We start from the raw sequence: 13,766 nt of genomic DNA, 5'->3' as shown, positions 1-13,766 counted from the left end.
CAATAAGTCTTTTGCGGATTGGCGTGGCCGGCGACGATCGGCTCCAGCGAGTGCCCGTGGGTGCGAAGCTGCGGCTCGTAACCATGGCCCCCGGAGTGAGCCGGCGACACCGTCTTCGCAGTATACCGTATACGTGTTGCATTGTTTTGTGTGGGTTATGATCTTTGGGTATAATACCGACATTATATTGGATACCAGGTATTAATTAGATTCAGCTGCAGAGCTCGCGCCTTGACATAAATTGTTATTAAATATACACGTGTTCTCACTCTATACGGTGTGACTGTGTGCGTTTGTTCCGAAAGCGGCTCTTTTGGAGACAGTGCAACTATTCTGTATCATTTGTTTCTTGACTATAAGAGAAAAGACACAGAACACACTCACTAGATCCTGATCTCAGAACACACCCTTTTTTTTTCTTACCAAACAACACTTGTTAATTTTATCTCCTAGTTTTTATTTCAGTGCATTTAAGAACAACCGTTTGAAAAATAAAACATTTATTTGATCAACAAATGATATGGAAGGTAAGCAATCTTTGCAATACAAAGCGATGAAACATGATGTGCACCTTAATGTGCAATTAGCGTATGAAAAATACAATAATAATAAAAAGTTATAGCATGGTCAGACATGGAATGCCAAAGCGATGCCTACGCTACTGGCACCACCACTTTTGCGCACAACCGGTTCACAGTGCTCCAGGAGAAAATGGCTCTGCGTTAACTCCGTGGTTCTAGCAAAGCCAAATTTTCGTACCCTCTGTTCCACAAAGATCGTGGCGTCTTTTTGGAAGCAGCTTTGAGATTTTGTCGGTGGCGTCATTTGCGTAGGGTAGTAAACCGGCAAGCGTGTGGGCGAGCCTTTTCTTTCACGCGGGGCGACGCTGCACTAGGTCTGGTACGCCATCAGAGGTACCAGCAACCACGTCGAAGAACTCTTTAACCGGTTCCTCGAAATTTCAGCAGCATGAGAAGCTACGTCAGACCTTTCGCACGTTAGACGTCACCTCGTATCCATCCATGCGCCTCTGACGTCAGAGTGGCATCGCAAATCTGACTCGAACAAGAGAGTACTCTTGAGAGCCTTATTCATAGACCACTGCGGGTACGTGCGTACTATTGCTGAGGTATAATGCTCTGCGGTAGTGCATATTCAGCGGTGAATTCGCCATCTGTGGATAAGGCCCTTCCGAGAAAGAACCCGTACGCATTTGAGAATGCTGCTCAGCTGGATGGTCTATGAGCTCCGCATGGCGGTGACTGCCTTCCAGACGCAGTAGCCCACCACACAAGCAACGCTGGATATGGCAACGGTTCCCGCAGCCCCGACAAGCAGCACGTGAGGGGGATGCCGCTCCAAGAAGGACATCTCGAATGGCCGCGCCTTCACACCCTGGAACATGCGAAAAACAGTGCCCCGTGAGTTCGAATATATACGTAATCGCCAAGTGGGCGGCTCTTTGACATTGTCACGGATGATAAGTTTGAAAGCAGCCTTCGTTCACTTAAAACTACGGTTATAAACCGTAAAAAAAACAACGTATAGACAATCGTTCTGTTTTGATACCCTGTTTTGCTTCCTACTACACCACAATAAGCGTATTGCATCCAAGGGCTGATCCAGACGGGGAGTATATATTGATTTCGAACCCTCTCTCATGTCGTTTTTATTTTTGAATGTTTATTCCCAAGAGAAGGACCTATCAGGTCCTCGCATAAGCGTACCAGTTGCGTCCCAAAAGCTGCAGTATCACATTCGAAAAATATCCTGTAAGGAACTGCAACTATTGGTTGTGCCATCGTCGAGACGCTGGTATTGCAATGTCATGTAAATGCAGTTTGCAGTTAAATCATGAGTTGCCTGCTCATGATGAACTTAGAATTCTTCAATTGAAGCATTTTCTGTCGAGTGAGCCCAGGAATAGCTAGCCCCTTTTGCCGCGCACAGCTCCGCCCATCCGCAATTGCAAGTAAAAGAAGAATCAATCACCCATATATGTTTCGCTAGCACAGTGAGGAAATCGTTCCTTAATTCACCTAATGCAGCACAGTTTCGAGCAAAAGGTTACTTGCTCGGTGAGCACTGCCTACCTACAGCACCTTCTTTCAGCGGTGACCGAGGGGTTGAAAATATTACGAGGCAGAAAATAAAATGTGCAAACTCTGAAGAGAAAGCGCAGTAATTTTTTCACTGGTCAGTGGGAACTTCCCGTAGTAAAGCTATGCGGCCGGTCCCATATGAACGCCGTCGGGTTGGACTCATCCACTCGAATGGTGACTCGGCTTGAACGCGCGTGGACTCAATCTACTCGCGTCGATATTATGTAAATAACATTCATACATACACGATTCCGACAAACAAACTTTAAACCGCGTGCTTTCGTGTATCATTGCCTCATAACTGAGGTAAATCATGTATACCCACCTTAAATTCTGGTTCTTCCTCCCAGATTTCATCTTTCCGTAGAATCTTCATCGCACATAGGACCTGGTTGTGAGTGAGAAAAAGATCACTTACCATAAGTTCATGGTTATTACTTGTTTAAGACGACGAATTCTTCGAGCTTGAAAACAAAGTACCAGCGAATTGTCGAAGTCAGTATGTTAAGCTTACTGATCAGTATAAAGTACGTGACATTTATAGGCTTCGGCAACGAATTTGTTAACATTTTTACGTAATATTATTCATTTTTATTGACTTACGCGCCCACGTGTAAGTGGTAAGTACAAGATCATATCAAATTTACAATTAATCGAAGTGCTGCATGGGCACACCACACAGGCTTCCGCATAGATGGAGAAGTGAGGGCATTGGCCGTTCTTTTTCGGCTCCAATGTGGTGCATTGTGCAAACACGCTCAGCAACCATACTTCAACTATAGTCACGAGGGCCCGGGGCCCGTGAAAGGACAAGTGTCTGGTGATGTAGCCCCAATTACCTTCTACCTTAGCCATGCATTTTCGTGGACACCTATTGTGCACTTCTTACTTTAATTACACGTAATTGTCATCATCACATATCTTGGCTACGCGAATAGACGGACGGCAATAGACTTTGGATTAAGTGTTGCGCCACACTAGGTATTCCCTGCACGGGTGCCAGAGAACTACACCGGAGATGTGGTGCGCATGTAGTTTTTTCTTTCTTTTTTTTGCGCAAGTAGAATCCTAAACAGCGCAAAACACGATTAGTGGGACCTATAGTATTCTAGGTTCGTGTCTTGCTCTATCTGGAACTCTTAACTATAGCATTCTAGGTCACTGCACTATACCATTTAATATACCTTGTAATAATCTACGTAGTATGCGGTCCAATGAGCCGTCATTGCACCTTCTCAGTGCAGAAACTCAACTCATTAACTTTTAGCTGCGGATGTGTGGAAGATAATTGCTTGGAACATTGTCGGAGAAGTGGAGCCTGTCTTCGACACGACGTTCAACGTGTGCACCTGGTTGGGGACCTCGCCCACTTGATCGCAGAAGGACATTTTCTGAAATGAAGGTTCTCGAACCTGGGCCGCGTCCGTTTCTCGTGCCCGGTGCGAAGCAAAAAAAATGGCAGCATATCCACGGAGTGAATGATGGAGAGTGGGGTGAAGCATTCGTCCGTCCATGCGTCTGTTCGTGCGCCCGTCCCTGCATTCGTTTATGCATCCGCCCCTGCGTCCGTTCATGTGTCCATCCATGTATCTGTCTGTGTGTCCGTTCGTCCATCTATTCAACACTCCAAGTCCCACCATCTCGCATCTTTTCAATATATATTCCCCATACAGAAGCACCGTCACTCAGTGGACATTCCAAGGACTAAACGAGAGGTGGCACACGCACACTTTCTTACGGCTTGCGCTTCGGGTCTACTTCCCACCTTCAACCACCTTGAGTTCATGGTATATACTAGTTCACTGCATTCATGGCACTGCGGCCCAATGCTCACTAAACCTTTCTAAAACCAAGGAGGTTACGCCCAGCGAGTATAACGTAGCAACCTTTTCCTGTCAGATAGTGCTCAATGTACATGCCAGTGGCTGCTAATGTGAAATGATAGACAGGAGGATTCAGCTTTTAATTTCTTACGGCTTGCGCTTCGTATCTGCTTCCCCTCTTTAACCACCTCGAATTCATTCATGGTATATACTATTTCATTGTATTCATGGCCCTGTGGCTCAACGCTCGCTAAACCTTTCTAAAACTAAAGAGGTTACACCCAGCGAGTATAATTAGCAACCCTTTCTTGTCCGATAGTGCTTAATGTACATGCCAATGGCTGCTAATGGGGATCGCAGCGTGCGCGTTGACTAAAAGCCGAATGCTCCTGTCTCTCATTCTCCATTATCAGCCATTGGCATGTACATTGAGCACTATTTTTTATTGGTAAACAACGCACAGAAGAAATCTCTCACTGGCACCACCTTGGAGTTCAAATGTTATACATATTTCGGGTATGTGCCACTGATGGTTACGTACTACGAGGAACGCCCAAGCCACGCCATAAGGGTACAATGGACTGTGGACATCCTACGGACTTGGAAACTTTTGTTTAAATGTGTAATGTATGTTGTGCTTTGTCTTTTGTTTGTTATTGTGCCTGTTATACAGACGCTTGTCCCTTAGCTTTGTTGCGTCCCATGAGATAATAAACTTTTTCTAAACAGGAGCTTCGCCCCTAAAAACACATTTTATTAAACGTGAGTGGGGTAAGTACATTGGTCACACTTTTATTATTTTTTTTTGAAAAACACAATTTGACATGATCATCAGTCTTAATATTCTTCGCATGTGAAGAGCTCTTGGGATGACATCCATCTCATCTCAAAGAATAAACCAACGGACCAGACTCGAAAGTTTGGCAGACTCAACGCGAACTTTGCACGCGTTTCACCAAGGCAGCAAGAAAAACAAAATGGCCGCGTATCTGCACGCTTCAATGCAAAAGACGTAGAAATCTTCTGTCTGGAGGCGCTGCGTGAAATATGACAGGGACATCTGGCAATAATGTGAGGAAACGAAAGTTTTTCTTTAGAAGGCAGAGTAGCTGGTATACGTGGCAACGCCTTGTCGTTTTAGCTACTTTCTAGTATCTAGTTTTAGCGCTGTGTGGGTACTGACACTCCCCTGTAGAGTTGTTTGCACCGCGTGGCACATGTGTCTCACGCAGAAGCCGTATTTTGAGGCCTTGGCTATTGAGCGGTAGGTGGCGCTGTGTTCACAAGAGTTGATCACCACTATCATCACCATCATGGTTAGAAAAACGTTAGCGCTGGCTGCCACGTCTGGCGGAAAGCCTTGGTAGCAGCGAGCGAGAAATAGGCTGGTCTCTTCGGCGCGTGGCGGTTGCCGCGAACGGTTGTTTCTAGCGTGGGTCCCCGGCAAGTGGCACCGCGGGTTACGCGTCAGGGGCCCTCGTGGTAAATCGAGCGTTGGCGACGCCGCTTTCGGTGCGTTATTGTATTTGCAATGTTTTGGAGTGTATGGTAATATTGTGTAAGGATGTCCTAGTGTGTTGATCACGATTTATGTTATAATGATTCGGCGGAAGATATTGTCTTTTAAAAGTAGTCAAGTAAACATATGTATTGTGAGGTTTGGGACCGACCGTGTCCGCTGTGTTCGTTTCCTCCAAGAACGTGGCGCTCGCCATTTCGAGAACCCACAATACGAAACACCCGCTTTTTCGATCAAAGCGTCGCATTGCCTGTGTAGCGACTGTGGTCTTTATAAATACGCATCTATACATTTGCTAAATGCAAATTCGGCAAATCCCACGTACCTTGGGAATCAATGTTATACAAAGCATGCGAATGAAAGGTGAATGTGTTTTATTTTTTTTATTGAGCGAGACGCTATGAAGTGGTGCTAAACATATGAACAAATACATGCACGCGCGTATGTTAAACAGCCGCGTATGTTTTATATTGGCAGTTGTTTACAGTTACTTAGCGATGCCAACAGCAGCATGCATATTAGCAACACCAAAAGCGGTATAAGCTGATATGCAGCGCTGGTATTTACGCTGGTGTGCGCGAGGATGATAGCCCTCAACACTGCTACACGAATAAACTTCAGCAGATGGCGCCCAACTACAATTCACGTTAACCCGACATGGGAGTACTATGTAATGTTTATAAAATCGAATAGCCTGTACTGCAACCACAATTGACGTCGCACAAGCATTGGGGTCTATTTGAAAAGTATATCCGAGGCCTGTCGTGCTCTGTGGTGGAATGCTCGATTGCCACGCGGAAAGCTGGAGTTCGATTCCTGCTGGGACACTGGAATTTATTGTTTGAATTCGTACGGTCAATGGTGCCAATTGAAACATTTAATGTTCAAGCGCTGACGTTACCCATGTATGTCGCTCGCCGTTCCTGGATAGACATAAAATGTCTATCACCTGCGGCATGCATACCCCCATACCAGTGGCACATATATGTATGCACCCACCCCCGGGTATGTGCCACCGTTTTTTTTAAGTGTTTGACGACGTACACGACGAGATTGCGACATTATTCATGGCATGACCAGTGAGTCGTATTCGACAAACCATCTCACCTTCCCGTACTAATTTTGGTGTACCTGAAGTTGAGGGGGTGATCATAAGAGCACCCATACGCAGGTGGCTATACAGACAGACAGACAGACAGACAGACAGACAGACAGACAGACAGACAGACAGACAGACAGACAGACAGACAGACAGACAGACAGACAGACAGACAGACAGACAGACAGACAGACAGACAGACAGACAGACAGACAGACAGACAGATACGCTCAAAGTCGCCGAAGTTCGCTAAGAATTACATCGCATTTAATAATACTTTTATTGAAATAGCTTTGCTCATATTCACTCTGCATGATTTAGGGGATGTGAAAAGTGCTTGCAGTACGCGAAGAAATGGTTCGCATTTAAAAACGCGCTAATACCGACGTATTGATATTGCTCCTCAAATAAGCGCCACACTTGCCTTTTGATTGACAATGTTCACAGGTATGAACGCAGCACAAGATTAAGGTGGGTGGGTGCTGAGCAAGAGGTCAAGCTTTCGCCGGGTGGTTGTATCGATTGACAGAAAAACAGAAATACTGGCAGACTGACCAAAACTTCTGCGTTCAAGTATCCCATGAGAGACTATCATCTTTAAAATACGCACCTCCCTGGCAGCCTTCTCTCCAGCTGGGCGCTGAGCAAGAGGTCAAGCTTTCGCCGGGTGGTTGTATCGATTGACAGAAAAACAGAAATACTGGCAGACTGACCAAAACTTCTGCGTTCAAGTATCCCACGAGAGACTATCGTCTTTAAAATACGCACCTCCCTGGCAGCCCTCTCGCCAGCCTGCACAGCACCGTTCATGTAGCCAGGCCACGCCGTTGCCGTCTCCGTGCCCGCGAAGTACACTCGGCCGAACGGTTCCCGCAGGGTCCTGCGGAGCACGCGATCGCTCAGTTACATCTGCCACACTGACTAAACGGATGTGTCCATGTTACTCTGCTCAGCTGAAGTGCACGTACGATTTCGATTACGTACCGGTCATAGCAGCTGCAATGTTTTTTTCGAGGGGTGGTCGTCGGGGAACACTGGGCGGTCAGAGTCACTTGGAAATCAAACCACCACGCACAGCAAACCGCCATGAACAAACTTACACGTACCGATCCCGCGCTCACCTCCCAATGTTTGCAGCACAAGTTGTGTGTACACGACCCCATATTCGCGCTCACCTCCCAATGTTTGCAGCACAAGTTGTGTGTACACGACTACATATTCGCCAAGATCGAAAATTCTACAACATAAATCTTTCCTCGCTTTTCTTGCATCACCATTCTGGGATTCTCGCACCGGTATAGCTCTCCGTTGCGCTAAAGAAAACAACCATTATAAAAATTGGTTGTTGGTTCCTTCGAAGTGAATACAGGTGCATTCGGCGCCCGGTTTATACGTCAACATATCCTTATAATACATTGGCGTTAGTAACAATATTTTTGCTGTAATAGCGTTACAGCGTTATTGGAAAATAAGATCATAGAAAATTACAAAGAGCAGTCGCAAGACAAGATATTAATAAACGCGGGCATTCTTACTTTCCATACTTGCTCATGACCCCTGTCGGGAAAGTGGACACATAGCAACCGCCTGAGTACTGTTCCTCGAGCCAGTTCTTCTCTTCGAAGTGTACAGGCTGCAGAGAATATACGGGATGAGAAAAGACATTTTGTATATCCCAACGCAACAGGCGTGCAAGCGACGCAACCGAAAAGAAAATTGCTTTCGTAATGTGCTAACGAACATTTCTTACGTTGTAGGCTGCTTCGTGTTCGAAGGCCTTCGCCAAATCTGCAGCGATGACTTTGGGCCTGACCTGTTTCGGCAGTTCCTGCAGCCTCAAGGCTTTGTCACCGATGGCAAATCTGCTCACAAAGACAGTGATATTAACGGAATAAGAAGGGACGAAAAAATAAACAAAGAACACAAGGACGCAGTTCACCGAACACTCTAAGCCAAAATTACACGAAAAAGGAGTGACGGAGCCCAATAGGCGCACGCGATGAACGGATAGACCGTTGAGGAGCAACCACAGAGAGAAGCGTGTGGCGCAAAACCACTTTGTCTCCACTAGGGATGAACCGCCCGGGCATTGCAGGCAGTGCGAAAAGCGTTGCCGAGGTGACCAGCCCTCCTTTTCCACAGAACACATGTCCTTCTCCTCCTCTGCTGGCTCAGTCTTTCCCCGTATTTTGCCGGCGGTGGTTGCGCAGCGGCGTGCTCGGAGTGCTCGAGCACGGCCGCCTAGATTCGACGATCTAAGAACTAGGACGTGGTGCTTGTGTGTACGCCTGGATGAGCGTGGGCTGCTGCTTTAGCGTTTCGCTGCACCCATGAACTCTGGAGCAAGCCTCGGCAGGTCACCACGCCGCGCTGCATATCTCTGGCTTCAAGATAGTCACGACCAACACACGACAGCAACAGTCGGGAAGGCCAATATGGCGGCCGAGAAGAACAGGCCTATCGGATATATACTTCAGTCCGACTCAGGGCAGAAAACAGCGCTAGATTCTAAAGCAAGTAGGTTATCATTCTTTATTCTACTCTACTTGTCAGTTGTGCGATACGGATCGCGCTTGCCGGCAACGTGCTCGCTTGTGTTGTATATCGCCCGCACGAAATGCATCGCGAAGGTCAGCTTCGGCGTCTCCAGTTCGCCTGTGCTTTGCGACCGCCTGGAAATTGGCTGCCATTGCCGTCGGCCTCCCGTACGCTCACTCATCGAGTGCTCGCCTGTCTTCGCCGCCGCATGTCGCGCGCTGTAAGTGCACCAGCACGGGCTGGCGGGGCTTTCGCTAGCGTCGGAACTCACTGAAAATTGGTCGCAATTACAGTTGGCTTCCCCGTCAGTCGGTCGCAAGCAGCTCGGCGCAGTCCGTTGGCCGCGGCGGCGGACTCGCGTTTGCGCGCTGCAATCGCTCGAGTTTGTGGAAAAGGACCACATTACTGTCGATTTCTTCGGCTTGAGCTCCAAACCAGCTCGGTGCAGTTCGTGGCGGTGGCCAAGCATACGCTCGCTCTCCAGTTCGAGGTTCGCTGGCGGCAGACACTCCGCGTGCAGTGCCGTGTTTGGTCTCGCGTTCGCTTGCTCGAGCTGAACGACGTCACTCGCTTAGGACTCGCCGACTTGTTAGCGGCACGGCACGGTGGTTCACGGATTTGTGACTGCGGCCGCCGCTCCTAAGCTGTTGCGCTACGGGGATCGAAATGAGTCTTTGACGATGTGTTACATCACTGTGAAATTATTAGCATGTCATATCTCACATATGTTTTCATTTCACCTTGCACGTATTTTTCATATGCATTTGTATTCATCCTCTGTCACGTGTGACTCACTATTTTACATACTTATTGTGCAGGCGTGGGCACACACCGTGCTGAAGACTGTGCGCTGGCGTCTGCGATGCCCGTCATCCATCTTTTTCGTCAGAGCAGCTTCAAAAGGACTGTGCGAGATGTGAAGGTAAAGTTATTTGTGTGTCATTATTTAACGCTTGTTTTTAAGTGTGAATGCACTTTATAAGCGACCCCAAACGATCCACCACCCTCGGTGGCGTCCGCAGTCTTCTCTCTATCTTTAAAAGAAAGAGGAACTTAGCGGGCCGCAGCGCGACGCTCTACCGAATAAGCCACGGACGCGACGCTGATATCGGTGTCAGTAACGCGCCTTATACCCCCCCCCCGTTCGCTCGCTCCTCCGCTCTCCTCGCTCGCTGCAGCTGCGCGTGCACCCCTCTCTCTCGCGCGCCCGCCTTCTCTCTCAGTCTTCCGTCGAGAGCGGGTCGTGAGGGGGAGTAAAGTTAAAATCCGTTGGCATTCACCAGTGAGTTAACGTAAACTCCCCCGTGTGATCAAATTGCGATTCCCAGGAACCATTACACCATAAAGGCACCATAGTGTGATTAATAAATATAATAGTGCGAATTAATAAATACCCCTCATAGCATCACCCCGTGTATTCGTACTTAACCATGTTCACCCTCGGGGAAATGCTTGGGAGTTTTATATTAACATGCACGTACTTATCATATGCGTGCATCTTCATATTCTGTGACGTGTGCCTAACTATTTTTACTATATCATTGTACGTGCAGCCGTGGGAACACAACAGGCAGAAGGCTGCATGCGCTGTCGTCTGCAATGCCCGTCACGTACCTATCGCTTCAGTCGGAGGAGCTCCCTAAGGAGTTAACAATATTTGACAACGAGACTGGTCTTGTACACTTCACCATGAATTCACTTAAAAGAATGGGGAAACTTCATGTCTGTGTAGAAAAATAAAAGATTTCGATATCTCACTTTTGTCTTTCATTGTTGCCGTGACTGTGAAAGCAGTTACACATAGGTGGCTAACTACTTTTTCGCGTGTTCTTTTCTGCGGAATTTGTTGGTCACTGCGCAGAAAAGCAGGCTATAAAAGTATTCGGCCTGGCGGAAAATAAACAAAAAACAATGTTTGAATTGTGGACAAAAAGTTCATCCGATCGGAGTATTTGAGTGAATCAACCGTTCGTCCGGCAAGGTGCAGCTGTGAGGACTCACGGTTGCACGGTAAGGTGTAAATGTAGGGATTAACAGTTGCTCTATAAGGTGCAAATATGAGGACTGAATGTTAGTCCTTTGGGGTGAACTGTGAAACTAACGGTTACTCACTACAGTGTGTATGTGAGGACTAAATATTAGTTCCTTCTGGGGACTAACAGACCCTGTGCCGTTAGTTCTTAAAGGGATTAATGATTGTGGCAGCCCCATTAGTCCCCAAAAGGACGAACCACACATCCTTTTAACACCCTTTTGCCTTAGAGTGAACGGTGTGCTATAAATTGCACGCGTGGAGCTCGTTTTCAGTGACACAGCTGATATACTGATATCAACACACTGAATTGCGCAACGCATTATATATCACAGTCAGCTGTCGGTCCTGGGTCGCTGATTCAGTCTCATTGTAAACGGCGGAGGTCTAATCACTCTCCAGTTTTCTTGCTTGTTATGCATTATTAGACATATCCCGCACAGAAGGTTTCAAACAAGATAATCCCTCCACCCTAAATTATAGCAACCGCCCGCTTGTCACTGAAAGCAACACGTAATCGCGAGAAAGAACACTCATGGCACATGAGAGGTTTTGCGATTCCTGTGCGTTAAGTATGTTATTACCATCGAAATCAGAAGGATAGTTGACCTTACATTGTGAGAGCCGCCAGGGAGAATCCAGGTCTGCAGTCATCCGTGGTAATGTTGAAAGCTAGGCTGTCGTCGGCACAGGAGGCTATTCCACCGTAACCTGTCAAATGCAAAGGAGATAGTACAGTAAGCTGATGTTTCCTTTGACAGTGCACGCAATTTTGACATGTCTGGCCATACGCTTCCGCGTTCCTCGTGCTATCATTCGAACTAATTTAGCATATGTTGTACCCACTGCTAGCTCACCCTCGGTTTTCGCAATTTTCATTAGTATAATGCGAACAATGCGTGTCAACAGTTCGTTCCCTTATTAGAAGGAAACAAGAAACCTTTGAAACAGGGAAGGGGCGGGCAGTGTAACGTGAGTATTCATGCTTGTGTTCTAACAAATTCTTCCCTTCAAAAGATAGCCCCGTTTGAACGTTAACTCTGCATTAATATATAGCACTGCATTCAGACTACGTTGCTTAGTTGCAGAGCTAGAAAGTAACTACCACAGACGTTTACTGCTGGCGTCTCACACCAGTGGCGCTACCCAGGAGGGTGACTTGATGGATTTGACTGCCGGGCTCAACGTCCCCTCCCCCCACCCTCATCACTGAAATTGTAACATTCTGTGTAAGTGCACACGTACACATACACGCGAAAGGAGGTCCGACACTGCTCCATCTTGCGCAAAACGTTTATCTATGTCCTACAACAAACGTTTACACCTTTAGTTGAAAGAGAACCCTCATTATTTACATATTGAACTTTTTTACATGTTAACCCTAACCATATGCTAGATCTTCACTTTTAATATTGTACCTTCACTCTAAACCTTGAGTAATGTTCGTACTTGGGACATGTTGATAATGGCAGTATTGGTGCACCATTGCGCTGGGCATGTATCTACGTACCTTTCAACAGTTCGTGTATTTTACTCGCATTGTTGTACGCGCCGGAATCTTGTTCATGTTGGCACCACATATCATTTATTCAATGCCAAAGAAACTTTATTCTGAAAAGCGACAACATAGTAATGGTTTATTCTAACGTGTCTGTGCATACCTGCTTCCCTCCAGAAGGGCTTGGGGTAATAAATGTTCATCTTGAACGCCGAGCCAACCGGCGTACGTTGTATAAGCTGGTTTCGCAGTGGTGACAGCGGAGGCTCGTAATGAATTTTCAGCTGTAGGGGCGGCGGGATTGCCATTATGACGTAATCAGCCTGCAATATTGTTAGACTATAGGTTAGGTTACACTAAGTGAGGAAGCCACATCACTGCGTGGACAACATGATCTGAAATAAAAAGAAAAAAAAAGTGCCTCTCCAAAGGCTCAAGTACAAATTAAGCCATTTTTCGAATGCTTTCGGAGTATACTCCCTGCCAAAGCAACGGTCAGTCTGAAAAGCTGGATTTAGAGTGACGACAATGTTCAGACCTTTTATAGTAGTTCAAGAATGCGTGTTGACCATTGCGTCAAAAACTTGTTGTTAACAATGGTGTTTCGAAAATGTAGCCTTTGGTCGGGTCGCTGTTAAACTTGCCTGGAACTCCCTGCCGTCGATCACACCCACGACGACGCCATTCTCGTCTTGCTGAAGGGCGCACGCTTGAGCGTTGAACTCAACCCTACCTGAAACAAACCAGAGGCACAAAAGCGGCAACGGTTAAATAACGCTTGTGTTAATTATGTTTAGTTAATGAGATCACAGGCATAGCCAAGAGAAGAGTGGGGAGGGGTGGGTTGAAATAGAGGGGGCACTCATAGTGCACGTTGCTGCTCCCTTTCTATAGTCCTGCATTTCATTGCACAAGGATACCTCGAATTCGACAAAGTGCAACCAAACTTGCGTGCCACTCCTCCCCCACCACCCCTCCATCACCCCCAAAGAAGCAAATATAAGAAAGTAAAGTCGAAAGTTAAGCGAGTTATAAGATGAACTTATAAGTAAAATAAATCTATCATGATTCGGGTAGGCTGTCGTGTTCGACGCACAAGTCATCTACGAACTGTAAATTTGTGTGACGTGGACGTGTTCAAGTGTAGATATTAAT

The 13,766-nt window shown here is 46.8% G+C and overlaps 1 protein-coding gene across 1 annotated transcript in view; it reads right to left on the bottom strand.

Moving 5' to 3' along the window:
• Positions 1–440: 440 nt before the first annotated feature.
• LOC119186993 (amine oxidase [flavin-containing]) overlaps positions 441–13,766 on the bottom strand; it is a 31,390-nt gene continuing 18,064 nt past the window's right edge. Inside the window, exons 8-15 of the mRNA XM_075891048.1 lie at positions 13,256–13,344; positions 12,775–12,934; positions 11,728–11,824; positions 8,294–8,405; positions 8,079–8,176; positions 7,312–7,423; positions 2,428–2,490; positions 441–1,395 (exon numbers count right to left, since the gene is read on the bottom strand). Of these exons, the coding sequence (XP_075747163.1) occupies positions 1,240–1,395; positions 2,428–2,490; positions 7,312–7,423; positions 8,079–8,176; positions 8,294–8,405; positions 11,728–11,824; positions 12,775–12,934; positions 13,256–13,344 (887 nt within the window). The 3' untranslated portion in view covers positions 441–1,239. The remainder of the gene's footprint in view (positions 1,396–2,427; positions 2,491–7,311; positions 7,424–8,078; positions 8,177–8,293; positions 8,406–11,727; positions 11,825–12,774; positions 12,935–13,255; positions 13,345–13,766) is intronic.

The sequence above is a fragment of the Rhipicephalus microplus genome, chromosome 1 (genome assembly GCF_043290135.1).
Source record: "Rhipicephalus microplus isolate Deutch F79 chromosome 1, USDA_Rmic, whole genome shotgun sequence".
NCBI classification, from domain to species: Eukaryota; Metazoa; Arthropoda; class Arachnida; order Ixodida; family Ixodidae; genus Rhipicephalus; species Rhipicephalus microplus.
The sequence above is the reverse complement of the archived record's forward strand: the minus strand, read 5'-3'. Positions and strand labels throughout refer to the sequence as shown.